Genomic DNA, 16,749 nt, shown 5'->3' on the forward strand with positions numbered 1-16,749 from the left:
TGATAGGGGAGAGTGTACATGGGGGTGTGGGAGGGGGAATGGGGGGGGAGTCAGTGATAGGGGAGAGTGTACATGGGGGTGTGGGAGGGGGAATGGGGGGAGAGTCAGTGATAGGGGAGAGTGTACATGGGGGTGTGGGAGGGGGAATGGGGGGGAGAGTCAGTGATAGGGGAGAGTGTACATGGGGGTGTGGGAGGGGGAATGGGGGGAGAGTCAGTGATAGGGGAGAGTGTACATGGGGGTGTGGGAGGGGGGAATGGGGGGAAAGTCAGTGATAGGGGAGAGTGTACATGGGGGTGTGGGAGGGGGAATGGGGGGGAGAGTCAGTGATAGGGGAGAGTGTACATGGGGGTGTGGGAGGGGGAATGGGGGGAGAGTCAGTGATAGGGGAGAGTGTACATGGGGGTGTGGGAGGGGGAATGGGGGGTAGAGTCAGTGATAGGGGAGAGTGTACATGGGAGTGTGGGAGGGGGAATGGGGGGTAGAGTCAGTGATAGGGGAGAGTGTACATGGGGGTGTGGGAGGGGGAATGGGGGGAGAGTCAGTGATAGGGGAGAGTGTACATGGGGGTGTGGGAGGGGGAATGGGGGGGGAGTCAGTGATAGGGGAGAGTGTACATGGGGGTGTGGGAGGGGGAATGGGGGGAGAGTCAGTGATAGGGGAGAGTGTACATGGGGGTGTGGGAGGGGGAATGGGGGGGGAGTCAGTGATAGGGGAGAGTGTACATGGGAGTGTGGGAGGGGGAATGGGGGGTAGAGTCAGTGATAGGGGAGAGTGTACATGGGGGTGTGGGAGGGGGAATGGGGGGAGAGTCAGTGATAGGGGAGAGTGTACATGGGGGTGTGGGAGGGGGAATGGGGGGGGAGTCAGTGATAGGGGAGAGTGTACATGGGGGTGTGGGAGGGGGAATGGGGGGGTAGTCAGTGATAGGGGAGAGTGTACATGGGGGTGTGGGAGGGGGAATGGGGGGGAGAGTCAGTGATAGGGGAGAGTGTACATGGGGGTGTGGGAGGGGGAATGGGGGGAAAGTCAGTGATAGGGGGGAGTGTACATGGGGGTGTGGGAGGGGGAATGGGGGGTAGAGTCAGTGATAGGGGAGAGTGTACATGGGGGTGTGGGAGGGGGAATGGGGGGGAGAGTCAGTGATAGGGGAGAGTGTACATGGGGGTGTGGGAGGGGGAATGGGGGGAGAGTCAGTGATAGGGGAGAGTGTACATGGGGGTGTGGGAGGGGGGAATGGGGGGAAAGTCAGTGATAGGGGAGAGTGTACATGGGGGTGTGGGAGGGGGAATGGGGGGGAGAGTCAGTGATAGGGGAGAGTGTACATGGGGGTGTGGGAGGGGGAATGGGGGGGTAGAGTCAGTGATAGGGGAGAGTGTACATGGGGGTGTGGGAGGGGGAATGGGGGGAGAGTCAGTGATAGGGGAGAGTGTACATGGGGGTGTGGGAGGGGGAATGGGGGGTAGAGTCAGTGATAGGGGAGAGTGTACATGGGAGTGTGGGAGGGGGAATGGGGGGTAGAGTCAGTGATAGGGGAGAGTGTACATGGGGGTGTGGGAGGGGGAATGGGGGGGGAGTCAGTGATAGGGGAGAGTGTACATGGGGGTGTGGGAGGGGGAATGGGGGGAGAGTCAGTGATAGGGGAGAGTGTACATGGGGGTGTGGGAGGGGGAATGGGGGGGAGAGTCAGTGATAGGGGAGAGTGTACATGGGGGTGTGGGAGGGGGAATGGGGGGGAGAGTCAGTGATAGGGGAGAGTGTACATGGGGGTGTGGGAGGGGGAATGGGGGGGGAGTCAGTGATAGGGGAGAGTGTACATGGGGGTGTGGGAGGTACTAAGTGACTGAAACATGGTTTAAAGTTGAAAGTTTATTTATTGTTAGTTCAGTAGTGGCAGGCTGGTGGCTTCCGTCATTTAATATTAAACCTTGTGGCCTGAATTTGGGCAGGTGCAGTCTGTGGTGGTGGTTTGATGAGTTATGTCAGCTCGTGAGATGGGAATAGACCTTCAACTCCAATCAGGCCTGATGCTTTCAGTCGAATTAAGTCACATTTCTCTACATGTATCAGTAGCAGGCTGCCTGAGACGACATTATATACATGAATTATAATCGGTAAGAATACTAGAGTGATTTCTATTCGGCAATGCCGCAGCTGGGTAATGAGTGAGTGTCAAAGCTGACCAGCAGGGGTAGGGTTGCTGAGGGCAGCTCTGTGAGGCCCCGAGCTGTCCGGCTGAGGTCCCCCTCTGTCATTTGCTGATCTCCACCCTGGGTGTTGCGGAGAGGTTGGGGGGGTGAGGGAGGAGGGGCGGGGAGGGGTGGGGGAGGGCAGGGAAGGGCCACACGGCCAAAGGCTGGAAGACCTCTTCTCCCCGGAGTTAGACGGTGGGGCGCAGGTGAATGGCCGCACTGTTGGGGCGAGCGGCCAGTAGGTAGATGGCATTTTCCTTCAGGAATGTCTTCCAATCGACACGTCTGCGGAGAGAAACAGGAAACGTGTCAGAATCAAAGCGAATTCGCTCACTCCTCAGGGTCACTTGTGGCTGCTCTCCGCGTGGGCTGGAGGAAAGCATTATTGGCTAATTTAGACCCAACTCAAAGCAGCCTCGCATTTCCAACTGTATCCATGGTGACAGAACATACAGCCCCTGTGAAGGGAAGGTGAACTGTGTACAAATGTACATCAGAGGGTTAGAAAAGCTAATTTAATCAGAGGGAAGAGGGAGTAAACAAAGAGAGAAAGATACCGGGAGTGAGTTACAGACAGGAATCTAATCGAGGGGTTCGGGGTGGTTTATATATAGAATAACAGATACCCGGGAGTGAGTTACAGACTGGGATCTAATCGAGGGGTTCGGGGTGGTTTATATATAGAATAACAGATACCCGGGAGTGAGTTACAGACTGGGATCTAATCGAGGGGTTCGGGGTGGCTTATATATAGAATAACAGATACCCGGGAGTGAGTTACAGACTGGAATCTAATCGAGGGGTTCGGGGTGGTTCATATATAGAATAACAGATACCCGGGAGTGAGTTACAGACTGGGATCTAATCGAGGGGTTCGGGGTGGTTCATATATAGAATAACAGATACCCGGGAGTGAGTTACAGACTGGAATCTAATCGAGGGGTTCGGGGTGGTTTATATATAGAATAACAGATACCCGGGAGAGAGTTACAGACTGGAATCTAATCGAGGGGTTTGGGGTGGTTTATATATAGAATAACAGATACCCGGGAGTGAGTTACAGACTGGAATCTAATCGAGGGGTTTCGGGTGGTTTATATATAGAATAACAGACACCCGGGAGTGAGTTACAGACTGGAATCTAATCGAGGGGTTCGGGGTGATTTATATATAGAATAACAGATACCCGGGAGTGAGTTACAGACTGGAGTCTAATCGAGGGGTTCGGGATGGTTTATATATAGAATAACAGATACCCGGGAGTGAGTTACAGACTGGAATCTAATCGAGGGGTTCAGGTGGTTTATATATAGAATAACAGATACCCGGGAGTGAGTTACAGACTGGAATCTAATCGAGGGGTTTGGGGTGGTTTATATATAGAATAACAGATACCCGGGAGTGAGTTACAGACTGGAGTCTAATCGAGGGGTTTGGGGTGGTCTATATATAGAATAACAGATACCCGGGAGTGAGTTACAGACTGGAATCTAATCGAGGGGTTCAGGGGTGGTTTATATATAGAATAACAGATACCCGGGAGTGAGTTACAGACTGGAATCTAATCGAGGGGTTCGGGGTGGTTTATATATAGAATAACAGATACACGGGAGTGAGTTACAGACTGGAATCTAATCGAGGGGTTCGGGGTGGTTTATATATAGAATAACAGATACCCGGGAGTGAGTTACAGACTGGAATCTAATCGAGGGGTTCGGGGTGGTTTATATATAGAATAACAGATACCCGGGAGTGAGTTACAGACTGGAATCTAATCGAGGGGTTCGGGGTGGTTTATATATAGAATAACAGATACCGGGACTGAGTTACAGACAGGAGTCTAATCGAGGGGTTCGGGGTGGTTTATATATAGAATAACAGATACCCGGGAGTGAGTTACAGACTGGAATCTAATCAAGGGGTTCGGGGTGGTTTATATATAGAATAACAGATACCCGGGAGTGACTTACAGACTGGAATCTAATCGAGGGGTTCGGGGTGGTTTATATACAGAATAACAGATACCCGGGAGTGAGTTACAGACTGGAATCTAATTGAGGGGTTCAGGTGGTTTATATATAGAATAACAGATACCCGGGAGTGAGTTACAGACTGGAATCTAATCGAGGGGTTCAGGGTGGTATATATATAGAATAACAGATACCCGGGAGTGAGTTACAGACTGGAATCTAATCGAGGGGTTCGGGGTGGTTTATATATAGAATAACAGATACCCGGGAGTGAGTTACAGACTGGAATCTAAAGGAGGGGTTCGGGGTGGTTTATATACAGAATAACAGATACCCGGGAGTGAGTTACAGACTGGAATCTAATTGAGGGGTTCAGGTGGTTTATATATAGAATAACAGATACCCGGGAGTGAGTTACAGACAGGAATCTAATCGAGGGGTTCGGGGTGGTTTATATATAGAATAACAGATACCTGGGAGTGAGTTAAAGACAGGAATCTAATCGAGGAGTTCGGGGTGGTTTATATATAGAATAACTGATACCCGGGAGTGAGTTACAGACTGGAATCTAATCGAGGGGTTCGGGGTGGTTTATATATAGAACAACAGATACACGGGAGTGAGTTACGGACTGGAATCTAATCGAGGGGTTCGGGGTGGCTTATATATAGAATAACAGATACCCGGGAGTGAGTTACAGACTGGAATCTAATCGAGGGGTTCGGGTTGGTTTATATATAGAATAACAGATACCCGGGAGTGAGTTACAGACAGGAATCTAATCGAGGGGTTCGGGGTGGTTTATATAAAGAATAACAGATACCCGGGAGTGAGTTACAGACTGGAATCTAATCGAGGGGTTCAGGGGGGTTTATATATAGAATAACAGATACCCGGGAGTGAGTTACAGACTGGAATCTAATCGAGGGGTTCGGGGCGGTTTATATATAGAATAACAGATACCGGGAGTGAGTTATAGGCTGGAATCTAATCGAGGGGTTCGGGGTGGTTTATATATACAATAACAGATACCCGGGAGTGAGTTTCAGACTGGAGTCTAATCGAGGGGTTCGGGATGGTTTATATATAGAATAACGGATACCCGGGAGTGAGTTACAGACTAGAATTTAATCGAGGGGTTTGGGGGGATTTATATATAGAATAACAGATACCCTGGAGTGAGATACAGACTGGAATCTAATCGAGGGGTACGGGGTGGTTTATATATAGATTAACAGAACCCAGGAGTGAGTTACAGACTGGAATTTAATCGAGGGGTTTGGAGGGGTTTATATATAGAATAACAGATGCCCGGGAGTGAGTTACAGACTGGAATCTAATCAAGGGGTTCGGGGCGGTTTATATATAGAATAACAGATACCGGGAGTGAGTTACAGACAGGAATCTAATCGAGGGGTTCGGGGAGGTTTATATATAGAATAACAGATACCGGGAGTGAGTTACAGACTGGAATCTAATCGAGGGGTTCAGGGTGGTTTATATATAGAATAACAGATACCGGGAGTGAGTTACAGACTGGAATCTAATCAAGCGGTTCGTGGCGGTTTATATATAGAATAACAGATACCGGGAGTGAGTTACAGACAGGAATCTAATCGAGGGGTTCGGGGTGGTTTATATATAGAATAACAGACACCCGGGAGTGAGTTACACACTGGAGTCTAATCGAGGGGTTTGGGGTGGTTTATATATAGAATAACAGATACCCGGGAGTGAGTTACAGGCTGGAATCTAATCGAGGGGTTCGGGGTGGTTTATATATAGAATAACAGATACCCGGGAGTGAGTTACACACTGGAGTCTAATCGAGGGGTTTGGGGTGGTTTATATATAGAATAACAGATACCCGGGAGTGAGTTACAGGCTGGAATCTAATCGAGGGGTTCGGGGTGGTTTATATATAGAATAACAGACACCCGGGAGTGAGTTACGCACTGGAGTCTAATCGAGGGGTTCGGCGTGGTTTATATATAGAATAACAGATACCCGGGAGTGAGTTACACACTGGAGTCTAATCGAGGGGTTCGGGGTGGTTTATATATAGAATAACAGATACCCGGGAGTGAGTTACAGACTGGGATCTAATCGAGGGGTTCGGGGTGGTTTATATATAGAATAACAGATACCCGGGAGTGAGTTACAGACTGGAATCTAATCGAGGGGTTCGGGTTGAGATTATATACAGAACAGATACCTGGGAGTGAGTTACAGACAGGAATCTAATCGAGGGGTTTGTGGTGGTTTATATATAGAATTACAGATACCTGGGAGTGAGTTACAGGCTGGAGTCTAATCGAGGGGTTCGGGGCGGTTTATATATAGAATAACAGATACCCGGGAGTGAGTTACAGACAGGAATCTAATCGAGGGGTTCAGGGTGGTTTATATAAAGAATAACAGATACCCGGGAGTGAGTTACAGACTGGAATCTAATAGAGGGGTTCAGGGTGGATTATATATAGAATAGCAGATACCCGGGATTGAGTTACAGACTGGAGACTAATCGAGGGGTTCGGGGTGGTTTATATCTAGAATAACAGATACCTGGGAGTGAGTTACAGACTGGAATCTAATCGAGGGGTTCGGGGTGGTTTATATATAGAATAACAGATACCGGGAGTGAGTTACAGACTGGAATCTAATCAAGGGGTTCGGGGCGGTTTATATATAGAATAACAGATACCGGGAGTGAGTTACAGACTGGAGTCTAATCGAGGGGTTCGGGGTGGTTTATATATAGAATAACGGATACCTGGGAGTGAGTTACAGACTAGAATTTAATCGAGGGGTTTGGGGGGATTTATATATAGAATAACAGATACCCTGGAGTGAGATACAGACTGGAATCTAATCGAGGGGTACGGGGTGGTTTATATATAGATTAACAGAACCCAGGAGTGAGTTACAGACTGGAATTTAATCGAGGGGTTTGGAGGGGTTTATATATAGAATAACAGATACCCGGGAGTGAGTTACAGACTGGAATCTAATCAAGGGGTTCGGGGCGGTTTATATATAGAATAACAGATACCGGGAGTGAGTTACAGACAGGAATCTAATCGAGGGGTTCGGGGTGGTTGATATATAGAATAACAGATACCGGGAGTGAGTTACAGACTGGAATCTAATCGAGGGGTTCAGGGTGGTTTATATATAGAATAACAGATACCGGGAGTGAGTTACAGACTGGAATCTAATCAAGGGGTTCGGGGCGGTTTATATATAGAATAACAGATACCGGGAGTGAGTTACAGACAGGAATCTAATCGAGGGGTTCGGGGTGGTTTATATATAGAATAACAGATACCCGGGAGTGAGTTACACACTGGAGTCTAATCGAGGGGTTTGGGGTGGTTTATATATAGAATAACAGATACCCGGGAGTGAGTTACAGGCTGGAATCTAATCGAGGGGTTCGGGGTGGTTTATATATAGAATAACAGATACCCGGGAGTGAGTTACACACTGGAGTCTAATCGAGGGGTTTGGGGTGGTTTAAATATAGAATAACAGATACCCGGGAGTGAGTTACAGACTGGGATCTAATCGAGGGGTTCGGGGTGGTTTATATATAGAATAACAGACACCCGGGAGTGAGTTACACACTGGAGTCTAATCGAGGGGTTTGGCGTGGTTTATATATAGAATAACAGATACCCGGGAGTGAGTTACACACTGGAGTCTAATCGAGGGGTTCGGGGTGGTTTATATATAGAATAACAGATACCCGGGAGTGAGTTACAGACTGGGATCTAATCGAGGGGTTCGGGGTGGTTTATATATAGAATAACAGATACCCGGGAGTGAGTTACAGAGTGGAATCTAATCGAGGGGTTCGGGGTGGTTTATATATAGAATAACAGATACCCGGGAGTGAGTTACAGACTGGAATCTAATCGAGGGGTTCGGGTTGAGATTATATACAGAACAGATACCTGGGAGTGAGTTACAGACAGGAATCTAATCGAGCGGTTTGTGGTGGTTTATATATAGAATTACAGATACCTGGGAGTGAGTTACAGGCTGGAGTCTAATCGAGGGGTTCGGGGCGGTTTATATATAGAATAACAGATACCCGGGAGTGAGTTACAGACAGGAATCTAATCGAGGGGTTCAGGGTGGTTTATATAAAGAATAACAGATACCCGGGAGTGAGTTACAGACTGGAATCTAATAGAGGGGTTCAGGGTGGATTATATATAGAATAGCAGATACCCGGGATTGAGTTACAGACTGGAGACTAATCGAGGGGTTCGGGGTGGTTTATATCTAGAATAACAGATACCTGGGAGTGAGTTACAGACTGGAATCTAATCGAGGGGTGCGGGGTGGTTTATACATAGAATAACAGATACCTGGGAGTGAGTTACAGACTGGATCTAATCGAGGGGTTCGGGGTGGTTTAAATATAGAATAACAGATACCGGGAGTGAGTTACAGACTGGAATCTAATCAAGGGGTTCGGGGCGGTTTATACACAGAATAACAGATACCCGGGAGTGAGTTACAGACTGGAATCTAATCAAGGGGTTCGGGGTGGTTTATATATAGAATAACAGATACCGGGAGTGAGTTACAGACTGGAATCTAATCGAGGGGTTCGGGGTGGTTTATATATAGAATAACAGATACCCGGGAGTGAGTTTCAGACTCGAGTCTAATCGAGGGGTTCGGGATGGTTTATATATAGAATAACGGATACCCGGGAGTGAGTTACAGACTAGAATTTAATCGAGGGGTTTGGGGGGATTTATATATAGAATAACAGATACCCTGGAGTGAGATACAGACTGGAATCTAATCGAGGGGTACGAGGTGGTTTATATATAGATTAACAGATACCCAGGAGTGAGTTATAGACTGGAATTTAATCGAGGGGTTTCGGGGGGGTTTCTATATAGAATAACAGATACCCGGGAGTGAGTTACAGACTGGAATCTAATCAAGGGGTTCGGGGCGGTTTATGTATAGAATAACAGATACCGGGAGTGAGTTACAGACAGGAATCTAATCGAGGGGTTCGGGGTGGTTTATATATAGAATAACAGATACCCGGGAGTGAGTTACACACTGGAGTCTAATCAAGGGGTTCGGGGTGGTTTATATATAGAATAACGGATACCCGGGAGTGAGTTACAGACTGGGATCTAATCGAGGGGTTCGGGGTGGTTTATATATAGAATAACAGATACCCGGGAGTGAGTTACACACTGGAGTCTAATCGAGGGGTTCGGGGTGGTTTATATATAGAATAACATATACCCGGGAGTGAGTTACAGACTGGGATCTAATCGAGGGGTTCGGGGTGGTTTATATATAGAATAACAGATACCCGGGAATGAGTTACACACTGGAGTCTAATCGAGGGGTTCGGGGTAGTTTATATATAGAATAACAAATACCCTGGAGTGAGATACAGACTGGAATCTAATCGAGGGGTACGGGGTGGTTTATATATAGATTAACAGAACCCAGGAGTGAGTTACAGACTGGAATTTAATCGAGGGGTTTGGGGGGGTTTATATATAGAATAACAGATACCCGGGAGTGAGTTACAGACTGGAATCAAATCAAGGGGTTCGGGGCGGTTTATATATAGAATAACAGATACCGGGAGTGAGTTACAGACAGGAATCTAATCGAGGGGTTCGGGGTGGTTTATATAAAGAATAACAGATACCGGGAGTGAGTTACAGACTGGAATCTAATCAAGGGGTTCGGGGCGGTTTATATATAGAATAACAGATACCGGGAGTGAGTTACAGACAGGAATCTAATCGAGGGGTTCGGGGTGGTTTATATATAGAATAACAGATACCCGGGAGTGAGTTACACACTGGAGTCTAATCGAGGGGTTCAGGGTGGTTTATATATAGAATAACAGATACCCGGGAGTGAGTTACAGGCTGGAATCTAATCGAGGGGTTCGGGGTGGTTTATATATAGAATAACAGATGCCCGGGAGTGAGTTACAGACTGGGATCTAATCGAGGGGTTCGGGGTGGTTTATATATAGAATAACAGATACCCGGGAGTGAGTTACACACTGGAGTCTAATCGAGGGGTTCGGGGTGGTTTATAAATAGAATAACAGATACCCGGGAGTGAGTTACAGACTGGGATCTAATCGAGGGGTTTGGGGGGATTTATATATAGAATAACAGATACCCTGGAGTTAGATACAGACTGGAATCTAATCGAGGGGTACGAGGTGGTTTATATATAGATTAACAGATACCCAGGAGTGAGTTACAGACTGGAATTTAATCGAGAGGTTTGGGGGGGTTTATATATAGCATAACAGCTACCCGGGAGTGAGTTACAGACTGGAATCTAATCAAGGGGTTCGGGGCGGTTTATATATAGAATAACAGATACCGGGAGTGAGTTACAGACAGGAATCTAATCGAGGGGTTCGGGGTGGTTTATATATAGAATAACAGATACCCGGGAGTGAGTTACACACTGGAGTCTAATCGAGGAGTTCGGGGTGGTTTATATATAGAATAACAGATACCCGGGAGTGAGTTACAGACTGGGATCTAATCGAGGGGTTCGGGGTGGTATATATATAGAATAACAGATACCCGGGAGTGAGTTACACACTGGAGTCTAATCGAGGGGTTCGGGGTGGTTTATATATAGAATAACAGATACCCGGGAGTGAGTTACAGACTGGGATCTAATCGAGGGGTTCGGGGTGGTTTATATATAGAATAACAGATACCCGGGAGTGAGTTACACACTGGAGTCTAATCGAGGGGTTCGGGGTAGTTTATATATAGAATAACAGATACCCGGGAGTGAGTTACACACTGGAGTCTAATCGAGGGGTTCGGGGTGGTTTATATATAGAATAACAGATACCCGGGAGTGAGTTACAGACTGGGATCTAATCGAGGGGTTCGGGGTGGTTTATATATAGAATAACAGATACCCAGGAGTGAGTTACAGACTGGAATCTAATCGAGGGGTTCGGGGAGGTTTATATATAGAATAACAGATACCCGGGAGTGAGTTACAGACTGGAATCTAGTCGAGGGGTTCAGGGTGGTTTATGTAAAGAATAACAGATACCCGGGAGTGAGTTACAGACTGGAATCTAATCGAGGGGTTCAGGGTGGTTTAAATATAGAATAACAGATACCCGGGAGTGAGTTACAGACAGGAATCTAATCGAGGGGTTCGGCGTGGTTTATATATAGAATAGCAGATACCCGGGAGTGAGTTACAGACTGGAATCTAATCGAGGGGTTCAGGGTGGTTTATATATAGAATAACAGATACCCGGGAGTGAGTTACAGACAGGAATCTAATCGAGGGGTTCGGGGTGGTTTATATATAGAATAACAGATACCCGGGAGTGAGTTACAGACTGGGATCTAATCGAGGGGTTCGGGGTGGTTTATATATAGAATAACAGATACCCGGGAGTGAGTTACAGACTGGAATCTAATCGAGGGGTTCGGGGAGGTTTATATATAGAATAACAGATACCCGGGAGTGAGTTACAGACTGGAATCTAGTCGAGGGGTTCAGGGTGGTTTATATAAAGAATAACAGATACCCGGGAGTTAGTTACAGACTGGAATCTAATCGAGGGGTTCAGGGTGGTTTATATATAGAACAACAGATACCCGGGAGTGAGTTACAGACAGGAATCTAATCGAGGGGTTCGGGATGGTTTATATATAGAATAACAGATACCCGGGAGTGAGTTACAGACAGGAATCTAATCGAGGGGTTCGGGGTGGTTTATATATAGAATAGCAGATACCCAGGAGTGAGTTACAGACTGGAATCTAATCGAGGGGTTCCGGGTGGTTTATATATAGAATAACAGATACCCGGGAGTGAGTTACAGACAGGAATCTAATCGAGGGGTTCGGGGTGGTTTATATATAGAATAGCAGATACCCGGGATTGAGTTACAGACTGGAATCTAATCGAGGGGTTCGGGGTGGTTTATATATAGAATAACAGATACCTGGGAGTGAGTTACAGACTGGATCTAATCGAGGGGTTCGGGGTGGTTTATATATAGAATAACAGATACCCGGGAGTGAGTTACAAACTGGAATCTAATCGAGTGGTTCAGGGTGGTTTATGTATAGAATAACAGATACCCGGGAGTGAGTTACAGACTGGAATCTAATCGAGGGGTTCCGCGTGGTTTATATAGAGAATAACAGATACCCGGGAGTGAGTTACAGACTGGAATCTAATCGAGGGGTTCGGGGGGGGTTTATATATAGAATAGCAGATACCCGGGAGTGAGTTACAGACTGGAATCTAATCGAGGGGTTCGGGTGGTTTCTATATAGAATAACAGATACCCGGGAGTGAGTTACAGACTGGAATCTAATCGAGGGGTTCGGGTGGTTTATATATAGAATAACAGATACCCGGGAGTGAGTTACAGGCTGGAATCTAATCGAGGGGTTCGGGGTGGTTTATATATAGAATAACAGATACCCGGGAGTCAGTTACAGACTGGAATCTAATCGAGGGGTTCGGGTGGTTTATATATAGAATAACAGATACCCGGGAGTGAGTTACAGACTGGAATCCAATCGAGGGGTTCGGGGTGGTTTATATACAGAATAACAGATACCCGGGAGTGAGTTACAGACTGGAATCTAATCGAGGGGTTCGGGGTGGTTTATATATAGAATAACAGATACCCGGGAGTGAGTTACAGACTGGAATCTAATCGAGTGGTTCGGGGTGGTTTATATATAGAATAACAGATACCCGGGAGTGAGTTACAGACTGGAATCTAATCGAGGGGTTCCGCGTGGTTTATATCTAGAATAACAGATACCTGGGAGTGAGTTACAGACTGGAATCCAATCGAGGGGTTCGGGGTGGTTTATATATAGAATAACAGATACCTGGGAGTGAGTTACAAACTGGCGTCTAATCGAGGCGTTCGGGGTGGTTTATATATAGAATAACAGATACCCGGGAGTGAGTTACAGACTGGAATCTGATCGAGGGGTTTGGGGTGGATTATATATAGAATAACAGATACCCGGGAGTGAGTTACACACTGGAGTCTAATCGAGGGGTACGGGATGGTTTATATATAGAATAACAGATACCCGGGAGTGAGTTACAGACTGGAATCTAATCGAGGGGTTTGGGGTGGATTATATATAGAATAACAGATACCCGGGAGTGAGTTACAGACTGGAATCTAATCGAGGGGTTCGGGGTGGTTTATATATAGAATAACAGATACCCGGGAGTGGGTTACAGACTGGAGTCTAATCGAGGGGTTCGGGGTGGTTTATATATAGAATAACAGATACCTGGGAGTGAGTTACAGACTGGAATCTAATCGAGGGGTTCGGGGTGGTTTATATATAGAATAACAGATACCGGGAGTGAGTTACAGACAGGAATCTAATCGAGGGGTTCGGGGTGGTTTATATATAGAATAGCAGATACCCGGGATTGAGTTACAGACTGGAATCTAATCGAGGGGTTCGGGGTGGTTTATATATAGAATAACAGATACCTGGGAGTGAGTTACAGACTGGATCTAATCGAGGGGTTCGGGGTGGTTTATATATAGAATAACAGATACCCGGGAGTGAGTTACAGACTGGAATCTAATCGAGTGGTTCAGGGTGGTTTATGTATAGAATAACAGATACCCGGGAGTGAGTTACAGACAGGAATCTAATCGAGGGGTTCCGCGTGGTTTATATAGAGAATAACAGATACCCGGGAGTGAGTTACAGACTGGAATCTAATCGAGGGGTTCGGGGGGGGTTTATATATAGAATAGCAGATACCCGGGAGTGAGTTACAGACTGGAATCTAATCGAGGGGTTCGGGTGGTTTCTATATAGAATAACAGATACCCGGGAGTGAGTTACAGACTGGAATCTAATCGAGGGGTTCGGGTGGTTTATATATAGAATAACAGATACCCGGGAGTGAGTTACAGGCTGGAATCTAATCGAGGGGTTCGGGGTGGTTTATATATAGAATAACAGATACCCGGGAGTGAGTTACAGACTGGAATCTAATCGAGGGGTTCGGGTGGTTTATATATAGAATAACAGATACCCGGGAGTGAGTTACAGACTGGAATCCAATCGAGGGGTTCGGGGTGGTTTATATACAGAATAACAGATACCCGGGAGTGAGTTACGGGCTGGAATCTAATCGAGGGGTTCGGGGTGGTTTATATATAGAATAACAGATACCCGGGAGTGAGTTACAGACTGGAATCTAATCGAGTGGTTCGGGGTGGTTTATATATAGAATAACAGATACCCGGGAGTGAGTTACAGACTGGAATCTAATCGAGGGGTTCCGCGTGGTTTATATCTAGAATAACAGATACCTGGGAGTGAGTTACAGACTGGAATCCAATCGAGGGGTTCGGGGTGGTTTATATATAGAATAACAGATACCTGGGAGTGAGTTACAAACTGGCGTCTAATCGAGGGGTTCGGGGTGGTTTATATATAGAATAACAGATACCCGGGAGTGAGTTACAGACTGGAATCTGATCGAGGGGTTTGGGGTGGATTATATATAGAATAACAGATACCCGGGAGTGAGTTACACACTGGAGTCTAATCGAGGGGTACGGGATGGTTTATATATAGAATAACAGATACCCGGGAGTGAGTTACAGACTGGAATCTAATCGAGGGGTTTGGGGTGGATTATATATAGAATAACAGATACCCGGGAGTGAGTTACAGACTGGAATCTAATCGAGGGGTTCGGGGTGGTTTATATATAGAATAACAGATACCCGGGAGTGGGTTACAGACTGGAGTCTAATCGAGGGGTTCGGGGTGGTTTATATATAGAATAACAGATACCTGGGAGTGAGTTACAGACTGGAATCTAATCGAGGGGTTCGGGGTGGTTTATATATAGAATAACAGATACCGGGAGTGAGTTACACACAGGAGTCTAATCGAGGGGTTCGGGGTGATTTATATATAGAATAACTGATACCTGGGAGTGAGTTACGGCCTGGAATCTAATCGAGGGGTTTGGGGGGGTTTATATATAGAATAACAGATACCCGGGAGTGAGTTACAGACTAGAGTCTAATCGAGGGGTTCGGGGAGGTTTATATATAGAATAACAGATACCCGGGAGTGAGTTACAGACTGGAGTCTAATCGGGGGGTTCGGGGTGGTTTATATATAGCATAACAGATACCCGGGAGTGAGTTACAGACTGGAATTTAATCGAGGGGTTTGGGGGGGTTTATATATAGAATAACAGATACCCGGGAGTGAGTTACAGACTGGAATCTAATCGAGGGGTTCGGGGTGGTTTATATATAGAAAAACAGATACCTGGGAGTGAGTTACAGACTGGAATCTAATCGAGGGGTTCGGGGTGGTTTATATATAGAAAAACAGATACCTGGGAGTGAGTTACAGACTGGAATCTAATCGAGGGGTTCGGGGTGGTTTATATATAGAATAACAGATACCCGGGAGTGAGTTACAGACTGGAGTCTAATCGGGGGGTTCGGGGTGGTTTATATATAGAATAACAGATACCCGGGAGTGAGTTACTGACTGGAGTCTAATCGAGGGGTTCGGGGGGGTTTATATATAGAATAACAGATACCTGGGAGTGAGTTACAAACTGAAATGTAATTATGAAATCTGGATGATTTCTACAGTTGTGCTTTTTGTTGTTGATTTGTGATTATTTTGTCTTGAGGAGGATTCCTTGATTGTATCTCAGTGGTAGACCTGCCCATTCCTGCTTGCTTTGTTACAGGGGGTCTGCCTTTCCACTCACCTGTTCTCCTCCTGCTCCCTGAACAGCAGTGACCTGTCCTGTATCCTCCCTCGTCCTCTGCTACCTGGGCTACTCTCCGAGATGGGTCCCACGTGACTGATACTGGAAAAGAAACAGGTATGCTTGGCTATTATTGTGGCAATGACATTGCCAGTGACAATATAGACACCACAGGAACAGGAGGAGGCCATTCAGTCCCTTTGAGTTTGTTCTTTCACTCAGCTGGCTTATTGCTGATCTGTATCTTCACATCATTTAGCCGCCTTTGATTGACATTCCCTCGTTCCCTGAAGATAGATCACTCTCAATCCTGATAGTTCGTATCAGCCAGTCTCAATTCCAGTTCCAGCAAGGAGAGCACAGTGCTCTAACTGTGGTGTCCCCAATGCCCTGTACAATTGAAGCTTAGACATCCCCACTTCTTTATTTCATATTGCAATAAATTCCAATTTTCCATTTGCTTTTGAACCCACTCACTGCACCCACGTACTGACTTTCCCCTGATTCATGTACAAGGACACCCAAATCCCTCTGCACCTGTAGAGGTGGCACGGTGGTTAGCACTGCTGCCTCACAGCGCCAGGGACCCTGGTTCGATTCCGGATTTGGGTCAGTCTCCATGTGAAGTCTACACATCCTCCCTGTGTCTGCATGGGTTTCCTCTGGGTGCTCCAGTTTCCTCCCACAGTCTGCTGGTTAGGGTGCATTGGCCATGCTAAATTCTCCCTCAGTGTACCTAAACAGGAGTGTGGCAACGAGGGGATTTTCAC

General features: G+C 46.6%; 1 protein-coding gene across 1 annotated transcript in view; it reads right to left on the reverse strand.

Moving 5' to 3' along the window:
• Positions 1-2,314: 2,314 nt before the first annotated feature.
• The window catches only part of phf24 (PHD finger protein 24), a 71,937-nt gene continuing 57,502 nt past the window's right edge, over positions 2,315-16,749 (reverse strand). Inside the window, exons 7-8 of the mRNA XM_080189767.1 lie at positions 15,980-16,081; positions 2,315-2,477 (exon numbers count right to left, since the gene is read on the reverse strand). Coding sequence (XP_080045893.1) covers positions 2,381-2,477; positions 15,980-16,081 — 199 coding nt within the window. The 3' untranslated portion in view covers positions 2,315-2,380. The remainder of the gene's footprint in view (positions 2,478-15,979; positions 16,082-16,749) is intronic.

Source organism: Carcharhinus amblyrhynchos, chromosome 5 (genome assembly GCF_965287045.1).
Source record: "Carcharhinus amblyrhynchos chromosome 5, sCarAmb.v2.hapA, whole genome shotgun sequence".
Classification (NCBI taxonomy): domain Eukaryota; kingdom Metazoa; phylum Chordata; class Chondrichthyes; order Carcharhiniformes; family Carcharhinidae; genus Carcharhinus; species Carcharhinus amblyrhynchos.